Source organism: Numenius arquata, chromosome 1 (assembly GCF_964106895.1).
Source record: "Numenius arquata chromosome 1, bNumArq3.hap1.1, whole genome shotgun sequence".
NCBI lineage: Eukaryota > Metazoa > Chordata > Aves > Charadriiformes > Scolopacidae > Numenius > Numenius arquata.
Window position 1 is genome coordinate 10,957,621 of NC_133576.1, and position 13,362 is coordinate 10,970,982.

A 13,362-nucleotide genomic window follows, 5' to 3' on the forward strand; every position below is an offset into this window, starting at 1 on the left:
GGCACAGGTTTTTTGGACAGCAAGACACTGGGTGAGGTGGTGAAAGATGCATGGCTCCCTTACTGTATAGGACAATCACCCACCTTATAAAATAATTTGTTTAAAAACGAGGTTGGCCAAATTATGTCCAGACCACAGCAACTACTAAAAACATGTTGATATGGCTCCCCAAATTACCCTCCATTTGTCTGTGATGCACACAAGATTTGTGCCTCAAGTCGTTCCATGCAACCGAGGTTCCATGGTCCTTTGGTCACTGTTAGCAGCTTGCTTCCAAATGCTCTACAATTAACAGAAAAATGGGAAACTTTGGCTTCTACTTAAGTTCACTTGAGCGAGCAGCTGTGACAGTGAAAGGTGCTTCAGTCACAGGTTTCTCACCCCTGTGGTGGAAGTGTGACAGGAAAAGAGAGCCTGTGCCCGTGCTGCTCTTTTGTGTGGATCTGCAGCTTGTGCTGAAGCACCAGCCTGCAGGCTGGAGTAGCTGAGACACACGGGTCTGTGCTGTTGACTTTGCTATGGGGCAAAGGGATGGGACAGGACCTTTGTAAACTGCTGCCATAAGATCAATTGGACCAAATCATGGCCTCTCTGGGGAATTAGTTTATTTATTAAAGCTATCTTTATTTTTTTAACGTGATGTTAAGGCATGAGAATCTCCTTGTAGGGATTATACAGCTGGTTAGCAGTCCTTGTGCTGATGTGCTGCATGTCTGCCATGAGCAAACTCTGATGTGTTAAGTTTGCAATTCCAAATTTCATTTCAAATCCATTATTCTTTAAGGTTGCTGCAAGCCTCCTCACTCTCCATCAGAGAGGAGAGTGTTACCCTAAAGAGTAACTCTTTAGAGTAGTTACCAGCATATAGTGTAGCAGGGGATGGATCTCATTCAGCATAGGATAGATCTGTGTGCTCACTAATAAAGGAGGAAGGTGGTGTTAAGATGGAGGTGTTAAGAGTATTGCTTGCTCAGTGGAGAAGGGTGGAAGCGTTGACATGGTTATCTGTGAAGTGATAACATTCAAATAGCTTCCACAGGACTAGTTTGCTGAGTGTTTACAAAGCCTTCAGTGGGAGCCTGGAAACCTTATTTCTGTGTCCCCAGAATATGACTGGAAGTTCTGGTGGCTGGTATTTGGCTGCTTTGGATCTTACATACTTAACCTAAGATGTTACTAAAGAAAATGATAATATTTGCACTAGGACTATCAAATGTCTAGGACACTGAATAATTAAACTCAACACAGCCTTCAAGCTGCCAGCATCTCTGGAAATGTGATTTATTTACATTAGTACTGAGTTAGGTAAAATGTGTCTGTTCACATCATCCTGAACAGAAGAGAGAAATTCCCACCTTTTAGAGCTGTTTTCAGCAGGTGAGCTGTATGTTTAAGAAGCAAACACTAGATCACATCTATATGTTCAGACAAGTTCTGCATTTTTGGCCTAAAAGTCAAGTTACACATTCTGCAGAAACTCATATGGCCATCAGAAAAGCATGGGGACAGCACATGTGTATCTATCAGCTAAAGTTACACTTTGTTCCTAGCTGAAACCTGGAAATAGCGTGATTTTTTCAGCACTGTTTATTTTTCCTCAGTGTTTACAAATGTCTTGCCTCTGCAATGGAAACCCTTCAGTGACCAAGGCTGTCCTGCAATATTTTTCTCCGTTTTATCTTGCTGAAGCTGTTGTTTTACTGGGCAGCCATCAGATTTATTGCAAAGTTGGTAACTAGGAAAATGGGAATGGATGAGGAATTCTTCACCTGACCAAATCTCTTCCCCCACAAACTGTCCTAAATAAAACTATGTTGCACTTACATTGTACTTTTGGCCTCACAATGCTTACAGTCTCCAAATTTGCTCTCCAGGTTGACTGTCGGCTGAATGGCACGTGAAACTGGGCAACACTCTTGAAAAAGTGAGCAAGACTTTTAACAGCTTTTGCAATCAGATGGCTTCTTCCTGCTGCGTGTTTGCTAAGTCTGGCAAGAGCTGAGTGAGTAGGGTATGGCTGAGTAGTATATATTTGTAAAGTATAATCATAGTTCTAGGACAAACCGTGCTTTACAAAAGCCCTAAAGGTGGAGTGGAGTGAAAAGAAAGGCTCATGTGCTCACACCAGGGACTGTGTGGAGTCTTAGTAAAATACTGTCTTTGTGCTGCACAAGATGTAGAAGTGGATGTGGAGCATACAGTCAAGCTACCCCGATCAGACTGTTTTCAACAAACAAATGAACATTTCACTTTTATTTATTCTGGGTAGTGGCGGTGGTTGGGGGGATGGGGAGATGAGGGGCCTGTTACACGAAGTCTTCATTTAAATGTGCTGTAGTTATCTGCTGCTGCTGTTCACCCCGCTCTCCTCTGGCTCCTGGCCCTACTTGTTTAGCCAGGTCTCAGCTCATTTTAAGATTAGGCAGCCTTGCTTTTCAAGTACACCCTTCTCTGTGGGACTATGGAGAGAATCCACTGTGCGGTGCACTGCTTGGCCTCTTCCCATGTGTAGCGGGGCACATAGCCAAAATCCTTCTGTGCCTTTCTATAAGAGAAAGTGAACGGGGTGTTCAGTAGAGTGACCAGGTGACGGTTGGTGGAGGGGATGTATCTGACAAAGGGCCTGAGCAAAAAGCTCACAATCTCCAGCAGCAGCGAGAAGTAATACAGCATTGTCAGAGGCATGGGGAGCCGGGGCTCAATTCCAAACCCCAGGTCCTTGGTCAGCTCGTAATTTAGGTCTGCATAGCTCATATGAGGAGTGTCATCTGAGATGTAGTAGAACTGCCCCCTGATGTGCTTGGCTTTCTGTGGGACCCTCAGGGCTTTGGCTGCCTGCACGTGTGCCCAGGCAATGTTCCCCACATATACGGGGTTCACCAAAGCCTCCTTCCTGGAGAAGCGCAGGTAGACATTTTTGTTCAAAAGACACTTATCCAGATGACCTTGAAGAAATGGGCATCCTTCTCCAAAAATGTACATGGGTCTCAAAGCACAAGTCATCAGTGTGCCACCATCCTTTAACACCTGGCCATCTGCTTTCAGCACAGAATCCTCTGCTAGTCTCTTGCTCTGGGCATAAGGAGATTTTGATTCACCGTCATAAGCTGTATCTTCATCACCATTGAAAATCGGGTCACCTTTGCAGTTTGGGCCTGCCACTTCTAAGGTACTGGTATATATGAAGTGCTGGACGTTACAGCGGACACATGCCTCCAGCAGTAGTTTAGTACCTTCAAAAGAGAAACATGTAAGTCAGTCTAGAGCTCTCCAAGCAGGGGAAAGTGGGCTTTTTAGATCCGAAACAGCATCTCTGGCCTGAGCTTGGCCAGATGTCCCCTCTCTGCAGCTGGAAGGATCCTGTCCTGAACTGGGCAGAGAGAATGTTCAATGAAATTGAACCTGTTCTGCATGTGTATTTAAGTGGTGTCAGTGCACCTGTTGGAGTTAGACAAGGATGTACACTTGGTCTTAATTGCATGTTGTGGGGTTTTTGATGCCAAGAGTCAAATTTTGCTCTTGCATAGGTTAGCATGGATGCTGACCACAGATTCAGGGTCTTGTGCCTGTTGGTTGGATTTACTTGGCTTAAGGCAGAGAACCTTCAGAAGCTATCCCTTTCATTAGGTACCATCCATCCTGTATGCTGAAGCCCCTGTTTTCCAGACTTGAGGATGCTCTTTGGTGGTTTGCTAAGCAAGGACAGAATTAATGTGGGGCCTGAAGGTTTGCTCCAAAAGCAGCTTCATCCGGTGGGAGTCTATCCACTATTCAATTGGCTTCAGAGAAACACTTGAAGGGAAAGATCTTCTGTCGGAACAACGCATGGTACCATGTAGTCAAAGAGCATAGAGTGCAGTGAGCAAAGTGATGCTCATGTATGTATGCCTCCTTTTCCAGCATATTCTGGCTTTTTCTTGCAGTAACACAGGATTTCTTACTTTTAAAATCCTATCATAATGTTTCATTGAGGAGAGCAGAGTTCAACTGGCAGGTTTGAGGTCTTTCAAGCAGCAAAGAGGGTTAAGCTAGCAAAGCACATTGGAGGGGAAAATAAATATTTTAAGAAATTGAATTGTTTTAATTGCAAGTAGACTCTTTCCTTTTTATTCTGACCTTTGAGGCAAAACAATGCCTTAGTTGTCCATGGTGTAATGAGAGAGATCATGTATGAAAGAGCCAGTGACTTTGGAACAGAAGATACAGCTCAAAAGACATTTGAAAATATCTTTGGCAAAGGAACATTAAATCAAAATGACTGATATGATATCAGAAGAGTGTGACCTAAAATCACGGGGATAAAATCAAACACTAGCAGTGAGGCATTGAGGCACATAAATGATCTAACAAGTCTGCTCAGTCTGTTATAACAACAACTAAAGGCAGAACAATGCAGAGCAGGCTCGCATTGCTAAAGAGAATATAATGAATAAAGGGGGTTCAGGGGACCAAGAAATACTGGCAGCAAAATATGGACCCATTAATGAGTGGAGGAGGGAAGAATTATTGAACTGAATATTGTTAGGGCACCAAAATTTCTTTTTTCAAGCTTGAACAAGAAAAAGAAAGAAGTTGGAACAAATGGAAGTAAATCTGGAAGAGGCTTTAAGAAACACCAAAGTGCAAAAAAAAAATGTTACACAGCCAGGAATAAATTCACATGAAAAGTGAGTTCATGCAAGTCACTGTGTTTAGATGACACAAGGCAGAGTCATCTGGGAAACAAATAATTAATAAGATACATTATTTTTAAAATTAATGGCTTAGTTCCTGCCATCAATACTGTTTAGAAAGTGCAGGAAAGTAATAAAGTGCAGAAGGGCTAGATAAAATCAAATGAGATAGCAAGTTCTAAAAAAAGCAAACATAAAATTTATCTTGGCAGTTGGTATCTGTTCAAGATCAATTTCACTCATATAAAATGTGTTTTATTTGCAAATCAAAGTTGTACATAAAAAATGAAAAGGTTCTTACAGTAATGGGAATTTGAGCGTCTTTCACATAGCATGTAAATAAAGTAAATCTTCTGTGGAGCAGGTCTCGATAAGTTTTGCTTGCACACAAAGCCCTTCTGGCTGAGGATCTGATTCACAGTGGGTACTTTTGTTTGGATTATATTTAATTATTTTCTTAATTCCCTCCCTTCTAAAAATTTTCTCCCCTTCCTAAAAGGATATTATTGCTCTGAGACATTGTGTGGCATGTGACACAAAGGAAAGCCCTGTATCATGGCAAGTTTAATGTGTTTCCTTCTGTTCTGGTTTGTGAACATCCACATCTGATACCTTGACACATTTGTATTATAAAAGTTCTGTTTTCCAGGAGAAAGAAAATTTTCATCCTGCAAATCTATTAAGCATGTAGCAGTGTCTTGACTGGTCAGAAAGCCAGCAGAGCATCAGAATGGAAATGGAGAGAAATAGGACTGCAGTATTTGCTGACTCTCCTTAGGGTCAGTTTGCTCTGGGAGCAGGTCTGGTGTGTGCTTTTATTATACCAAGTGTTATCAGTGAACCCTCACTGGCCCAGTGAGCTTTTTTTACACACAGGCAGACTCTGCTGAGGGGGCATCTGAAAGATTTATGAAAGCCTAGATACTTTGTGCTGAAGTCTACACCCGCCAAAAGGAACGATGGGGCAGACTTAATAAACTTTCTAGCTCTGATTCCAGCTCACAGCTAGAGAGCTTTCTGCTTTTGGGACGTTTTAATATTTGTTTGGGGTTTTGTTGTTTTTTCCCCCATGGGTTTAGGCAACACATTCTGCTGTGAAAAACAGACTGTAGCAGGAGTATGGTCATAAAGAGAGAGCTTTACAAATCGTGTTTCCGAACTGCCACTCCTGTATATTTATTTTTCATACTACCCAATGCACAGGTTTACAGAAACTTGCCTTTCTGCTCTTCCCTCCTGGCAGAGACCTAGGAAGCTGCCCGCTGGCCTCAAATTTGCCATCACTGACAATTTGTGGCTTTGAGAAGAAATGAAAGGGTCTGGAAGCTGAATGTACAGGCAAAGAGCCAGGCAAAACAGGCAAAATGCACTGGTTTTAAGGTGCATGTGAGAGACAACTCGACTACAAAGCACGCTCTCTTGCTCTGAACACTGATGAGTCGCCAATATTTGTAAAAGTGGTGCCTGTAAAAATATGTTCCTTGTTTTTCTGTGAAGCAGCCCTGTATCTGTGCCAGAGAGGAACAAAGAACCAAGAAAACTATCCATGTAAATAAGAACATCTTCCCCAAATCCTCACCAAGGAGCTGAGACAACACAGCCAGGGAGGTCAGTGTGAAAGGCACAGAGGGTTTTGGGATCACAGGGAAGGGGATGAAGTTGTTCTTTTAGGAAATATATTTAAATTTCCTGACAACTGATGCCACACAGGCCATTCCTAAGCCAAAAATCTTCCCCTTTAATCTGATCTTTTCATGAAGAACAAGGGCTCCTTAGTAGAAAGGGGGATCCCATCCCTGAGTAAGAAGTCACCGAAAGGCCTCCCTCCCATAGCCTTGAGTTTGTTGGGGGATTTTTAATGATAAGCTCAAGGTGTGAGAGCGCCTGCTTCTCTAAACTGCATCCATGCACACACAGACATAACGGCAAATGGGAGGAAAAGCGGAAGAGGAGGAAGAAAAAGAATAGGAAGCAGAAAGCCACAGGGTCTGGGACATTAGCAGTGCAAGTTTGCTGTAATTGCAGCCAAAGCCTGCAAGTGTTTGTAAAAATTCAAAAATGTCCATAGGCAGTGGTGGGGAGGGAGAATAAGAACTGGTTTTTCTCAGATGTACATCAGGATTTCAGAGGTGAATTGCTTCCAGAAATCTCCACTGACCATGGGATCATGGCTATCCCCACTGAAGGCAAAGCCTTTGCAGACGTCAGGATGGGCATGTGTGACTGCTGACAAGACTGAATGATTCTGCAGTGCCCTGCAGTGGAAGATCAGTGCACGCTGGGTGTGGAGAGCAATGGAGCTGCACAGGGCTGCACATACGCATGCTTTGCGCTCATTTGTATGCCTGTACAAGATGCAGAAAACCCTGCTAATCTGGCTCAAAAAAACAGGTCAGGTGTTCCCTTTTCTGAACAGATGATGATTAGCGCATAATAGACACGGGTTTGAGAAAGGTGCTTGACCCACTCACCCGTCACATTCACTTCCCAGAGCAGCTGCTTCTCTATGAGGCCCAAGGTGTCAATGATGGAAGCCGTGTGGATGACGAGGGAGATCCCTTGACAGGCATGGTGCAGGAACGTCACATCTCGGATGTCCCCTTCCAGGATTTTCACCTCAGTCTTACCCTGGAACTCTGTAAGAGCAGCAGAAAACAAAGCAGAAGACCTTATGGGCATCCTAAGAAGAGCACTGAAAGGAGTGGTGAAGGGCTGTGTGGATGCTGACGCTGCGCCTGGGAGGTGCTGACTGCCTGGGCACAGGAGTGATATTTTAAGGCTGGCTGTTGTGGTTTGGGCCAGACTGGCCACGGAAAAAAAAGACAGATGCTCTCCCCCACCAGAAGGTGTCTTCCAATGGCTATATTATCAAGTGCTGATTACAGTACTATAGAAGTCTATCTTCCATTGCTTACAGTATTTTTGGACCCCTGTTCAACATGGTTCTTTCTTTTTTTTAAAAAAAAAAGAGAAATCTTTCCCACTGCTAGCCAGGGTCTAAAGCTTCCTTCAGGTGTGACTGTTTTAAAGTTCACAGGGGGACCTTTAGCTATGCGTGTTCTGGTGACCAGCTATTTATAAAAGTGTTAACCCAAGTATACCGAACAGCCAGGCATTGCATGCTCCTGTCTTCAAGGTGATGAATGATCTCTCTCCATCTGCAGCATGTGTGCACGGAGCTGTGTTCACACCTATTTTCTGCCCCTTGACCTTGCCCATATTGCATCTCTTCTAATACATTACTTACAGTTCTGACTCATCTTTTTTATGCACCTTGGCCAGGACTTACTATGCCTCTTCTAACTCCAGCTCTGGCTCCATTTCAGCATCTGTGCTGTGGGGTCATTTTTAGCATGTACATCTTCCTGGTCCAAATCTGAACTCTCAAGGCTGCTCTCCTGAGCTACCTTAGCCCTGATTTGCTTTAACTCCTGCTTTTTAAGCCCCCTCCTTCCCCAGCAGCTAATGCATGTGACCCTGGTGCAGACCTAGGTCTTGGAGCCATCCTTCCTCTAAGTTATGCTGGCCAGAAGCATGCTTATATGCAGCCCAGAACTACGCTAACAAAATTGTACCAGCGCAGGCTGGTCACCTGGAGAAATTTATAGTTCGAGGCCATGCTGCTCTCCTGGGAAGTCTGCTGGCCTGCCTGCAGTTATGCTGTGGGAGAGGACTTTCTTAGCATGACTTACAGCTTTTTAGGATGCCGTGTCATTACAGCAAGTCCTCTCATGAGCCTCTGCTGTGGCTGCACTAGAGGGCTCCCCAAGCACAGCTACTGGGAAGAGATTCGGCAGCACAGGCAGATGCTCTGACATTCTTCCAGCATAATCAAATGCCCATTTTAGATAAGAGAAGAATCTGACTAATTTATACAGCTTTCAGCCTCAGCCCTGACTGAAATCCCATGTATCCTAGTGCTTTCTCACTGGCTCCAAAGCAGGCAGTATTTCATCCCATGTCTTTAATGGAGAAACACTAAGAGAGACAGCTTCTGAGGTCTGGAACTGAGTAGGAGTATCTTTTAAAATGGTTTTATCTCATTATCTCTGTAGCACGCTAGAATGTAATCCTGTATTAATTTAATGATTATTCAGACACAACAGGCTTAAGGGTCTTTTTTTTTTCATCACAGTCAGTTGGTCTGAGATGTGAAATGGGAGCCTAAATGCTCAACATTTACAGAACTGTTACTAAATCTAGAGTTATTGCCCTCCCAGCACAGTCACTGCCACATGCTCTCTTACACTCTTTTATTTTACAGAGTGCATTCATTTCCTAGGGCTCCATTTCCAGAAGGTTTACACTGACATCTACTTGTATGGACACAGAAGTGTCAGACTATGGGGCCAGGCCTCTTGTTAAGCCCCTGGTAGTTAGGTTTGCCCTAAAAAATACTAGTCTTTGTACAGCCCTTAGGCTGATGTTCTCCATAAGTTACGTTTCATGGGGTTGCAGTAATCCAAAGGGTTGAAATACATGGTTTTCACAGTGTAAATTCTGATATGTGGCCCCTTCAGAGTGGTTGCTGTGCCTAGGCAGAAGTTCAGAAAATTGAAGTTCTTACACATGCAAATCAAAGCTTCCAGGAAAAATACAAAAGAAACCTGTCGTTTTTAAAGCTGATGACAGGGAAAGTTGGTATCAGTCACCAGAAAGCTGCTGACTAGCTGCTTTGCACCTTGTTTGGGCTTGCAATTTAAGTTGTGTGTGTGCTATAAGGCAGGAAAGGTGCTCTTCCATTCCACTTTACTCAGCACAAGTTGCCCTGGTAAGTACAGTATCAGCCTTGTTCACTTTACCAGCACCGGCCAGATGTCAGGAATCAGCAGATTGATCTTGTTTTGCTCTGGGGGAAGAGGAAAACTACAGTTGAGCTTGGAAGCAGAGAGAGGAAAGAAGAAATGACTGACAGACAGTGATTTCACTCTGAGGTGGACAGCAGAGAAAAACTTGGTTTGCATCTGGACAAATCATTGCCCTGGTGTCAAAAAAGCACATCTATCACGGAAGGGGTGGAGGGGTGGGGGCAGGAAGAAGAGAAAACAAATTCAACCCAGCTCTCTATTTTTGCATACAGTGGTTATGAGAAAGTATCTAACCATTGGCAAAGTTCTTCTACTTCACCAATGGTTTCTGTGTCCTCTGACCTGCAAGTAGTTCTCCCTGTTTGCTTGGGGTAGTTTTTGCTTGGAAATGCAATGATTACTTGACAAAATTAAATCTCCTGTTGTGAGCAGTGTCTGACTCAGCAATACAGTTGGACTATTTGCCCTAAACTGTCTTTCTCTTTCCTATGTGTTGTTTGAAGTTCAAGCAAACTGTAATGTCTGTAAGACTTTAGTAGATTGAATTACTTAGTACTCTTTTATAGAGGTCCTAAAGGCTGTGGGGTGGATGGTGGGGAAAGATGCTCCTCATGAGAGATCTTCACTTCCCTGGTTAACTGGATTTTTTACAATGGTTTTTTACAATGGCCTACTTTGTGTATTCATAGGATAAAATTAAAAAATGCACCTTGTTTTCATTGGTAAAGGGTAAAGCAATTTGTTCGTTTCTTTACCTAGGGAATCTGCGATGTTTATTCTGTTCCCATTTCAATTGCTGGGATGTTCTGTTGCTATTCTGCCCTTGAATGCAGTCATAAAGGCAAATGAATGTCTGCAAAAAGCCATGAGGAAGTTTCCCAGAGCAGGAACTTTCCCGCAGCAAAAGTCCTGGAAAAACAGTCATCCCTTCTGCCTCTACTTTCCTCTACTCTGGAGCAGTGCGAAACCACTCAATGCTCAAGCATCACACAATCTATAAAAGTCTGTCTGTGAAGAATGACATGAAATGAAGGTTCGGGGGGAGAGGGATGAGACAAAAGAGAGTCAAGGATTTGAAATAGTGAGAAATCCTCTTAAGAACAACCTGGGAGTTTCCAACTTTTCCGGAAGTGCCAGTGCAAAAGTGAGCAAAAAAAAAGGAATTGCATAAGTAGAAGCACAGGAAAGTCAGAAAGATAAATTTGAAGTGAAGATGGGATGTAGGAAACCCAAGGCACCAAACTACCATGTTGAACGTGACATTCATTCTCCACCACACAGTGTAACTGGGTAGACTCCAGCTCACAGCACTTGACATTGATTGGGTCATCCTGGACTCCCTAGGGCTGTGGAACACCACAAATGCCGCTGGTTTTCTACAGTCTAAGTGCAATGGTCAAGGTCTCAGCAGGAAACTTGCTTGGACAAGAGAGAAATGTCCCTGAGTGTCTCCTGGCACAAAGAGCTGTAACTTGAACGTACTCTTGTGTCTTACTACCCAAAGCCCTGACTCTGCAAAGATATTGCAAGTAAAAGGTACTCAAGAGCTTAGTGAGTAAGAAAACCACTCAGCTCTGCTCCTGGCTATTAAAAATATCCAAGCAACATATGCCAGCAAGTAAAAGTCCCTGCAGTAAAAATAATGCAAGTCAGAAGGCTCCAGCCCCCAAGTTTTTGCAGCAGACCTGCGTTTGGAATAGAAGTCACTGTGCTAGAGAAGAGCTTGAAAGAGAATGTTTCAAGAATTGGAGAGGGAGTGTCTGGGCAGCATTCAGTGGAAGAAGGAGGGAGGATAAGGAAATAGGGCATAGAGCTTTCCTATTAAAAAAAAAAGAAACAGCGAAACCTTTACTGCAGCCCAACCAAGATTGTGCTCACACAGTCATTTTCACTCCCTGGGAAGCTCCATTATCCCCCCAGAGCTCTCCTGGCCTGAAGCAGCACAGATGCTTCGGTTGCTCCTGCTGCATCAGTGCTAAACTACACACACTCCTGCTGCTGCAAGAGCTTCAGCCTCTACTGCAGCTGCAGGTTTTGTTACTGCGAGAACTGCCTGGAAATCAGAGCAGGAAGGGCTGCTACAAGGCTCAAGGGCATCTATCAAATCCTCAGTGAAACACTGAATGAGGTTTATGGTGCACTGTTACTCTTCGTGGATGACAATTAAACACCTAGAAAGATTGTGGGTCTTTAGCAAATTGTATGGGGATATTCCATGAGAATTCCCATATAGTAGCCTATATAGAGGAAGAATAATCTTGAGGTTAAGATGTGATAGAGCAAAGCATTGCCAAGTAAATGTCTGTGATGTTGGCACTTAAGAACATGTTTGAACTTAGGTTCCTGCATGCCTTTTTATAGATGTGCTCAGGATCCCAGGAAAGGGGACATTTAAAACATAATACTCTGAGCTGCTTTCCCCGCCACAGGTCGTTTCTGACACTGGGCATATCACTCATTTGTGCTGTCTCCAGTCCATTCAAGAAGTCACAGTCCTGACTTGCCCTTTGCAAATGGGTCCTGTCTATTCTGTGCATAGCACAAAAGGGTTCGATAATGATAATAACAACAAGTTTTTAAGATACCTCATCACAACTCTCAGTCAGCAGATCACTATTAACCAAACTAATCACAGGTTGAAGAAAACCATTAGCACTTGTGCCCACGACTTTGCCACTGCCTTCTAGTCTAGCACATCAGAGCCCAGGACAGTATGCTCTGGGTTACACAGCTCCCTTCGCCCCCCCCCAGGTATAGCAATGCTTGCATTTCCCTTCCCCCCAGCAGAAGTGCTGAGATTTTAGCACTAATTTTGCTCTGTGGGTTTTAATGTAATAGAAGTCAGGCGGAAGGCAACCTCTTTACTGCATTAACAGTACATAGGTCTCTCTTCCGATCTAGAGAAGTCTCAGGTCTGGCAAAGAAAACTCTTGCTCTTACATTTTACATCTGATTTCTGTGCCAGAGGGGGAGGGAGGTATAAAGCAAGACATCCTTGAAATAAAACCTCTATCTGCAAATCTGGGTTTGGGTGGGAGGTGAAGACTTCCGTGCTATCCACCTGACACAACAGTACATATATCCACAACACATACACCTCGCGAGATGGTACTTACTTCCAAATCTCCCGAGTGCTTCATTGCTAAAGGCTTTGTCCAGCAGTCGGATCTCAGCCAGCGGCTCCTCTTCCTCCAACAGCAAGCGGACAATCCTCTGGCCAAGAAACCCTCCTGCTCCTGTCACCAGACAGCTTACCCCAGCCAGGGACATTGCTCTGCGCTGCTCTTTGGTGGTGAACGGGATCTCTTGTGCTTAGACCGGCTGGTTCACCTCCTGCCTGAGGAAAAGAACACGACATCAACCTCTGGAGTCTTTACAAACCAAAGGTTGTTACAGAAAGAGAGACTACTGGAAAACAAACTCTAAGCCTTACATTAAACAACAATTTTTAAAGCATGTCTTACTTTTGCTAGCTATTCCTATTCAGAAGTAGCCTACAGGTTTTTCCATGTGAAGAAAAAGACTATTTGCAAACTACTACAAACTAAAGAAATTAAGAAATCTGAAAATGCTTAAAATCAACTTCAATGCCAAACAAACCCCACAAAAGTCTGCCTCAATCCTTGGTTCTACCTCTCTAGCACTCAAAAGGCTGTGGGGGAAGATTTGCCTGTATTTATATACCACAGAGCACCACCTCGGTCCTTTTGCTTTCCCTCCCTCTCGCGTGCCTCCTCTGCTGCAAACGAATGGGGTGCTCCCACTCCTCCTCCCCTCTCAGAGAGGAAGGCTCTGGATGTGGCAAGGTCTGAGCGCTTGCCTAGATGTGGTTCTGCACACATAAATCCTCAGAGTGTAATCCCTCATACGGATAATTCTCT

General features: G+C 43.9%; 1 protein-coding gene across 3 annotated transcripts; it reads right to left on the reverse strand.

Moving 5' to 3' along the window:
* Positions 1-1,252: 1,252 nt before the first annotated feature.
* On the reverse strand, positions 1,253-13,135 carry LOC141471108 (3 beta-hydroxysteroid dehydrogenase/Delta 5-->4-isomerase-like). Of its 3 annotated transcripts, none has more exons than XM_074157522.1 (4): positions 12,946-13,135; positions 12,598-12,818; positions 7,145-7,309; positions 1,253-3,233 (listed from the first exon to the last, which is right to left on the reverse strand). In XM_074157522.1, exons 2-4 carry the CDS (start codon positions 12,749-12,751, stop codon positions 2,419-2,421), a joined length of 1,134 nt encoding a protein of 377 aa, XP_074013623.1. In that variant the 5' UTR covers positions 12,752-12,818; positions 12,946-13,135; the 3' UTR covers positions 1,253-2,418. The 3 variants fall into 3 exon arrangements, with proteins under 3 accessions (XP_074013623.1, XP_074013630.1, XP_074013638.1); XM_074157529.1 differs by having other exon boundaries at positions 2,228-3,233; positions 13,082-13,127; XM_074157537.1 differs by lacking the exon at positions 12,946-13,135 and having other exon boundaries at positions 2,228-3,233; positions 12,598-12,843.
* Between the last annotated feature and the right edge of the window lie 227 nt (positions 13,136-13,362).

What these genes read in the sequence shown, in the direction of transcription:
- LOC141471108 (XM_074157522.1), bottom strand. Translation starts at nt 12,751, where the DNA reads ATGTCCCTGGCTGGGGTAAGCTGTCTGGTGACAGGAGCAGGAGGGTTT. An exon ending in AGCACTCGGGAGATTTGGAA is followed by an intron (nt 7,310 to 12,597) that starts GTAAGTACCATC and finishes CTGCTCTTACAG; the next exon opens with AGTTCCAGGGTAAGACTGAG. An exon ending in CTGGGAAGTGAATGTGACGG is followed by an intron (nt 3,234 to 7,144) that starts GTGAGTGGGTCA and finishes TCTCTTTTGAAG; the next exon opens with GTACTAAACTACTGCTGGAG.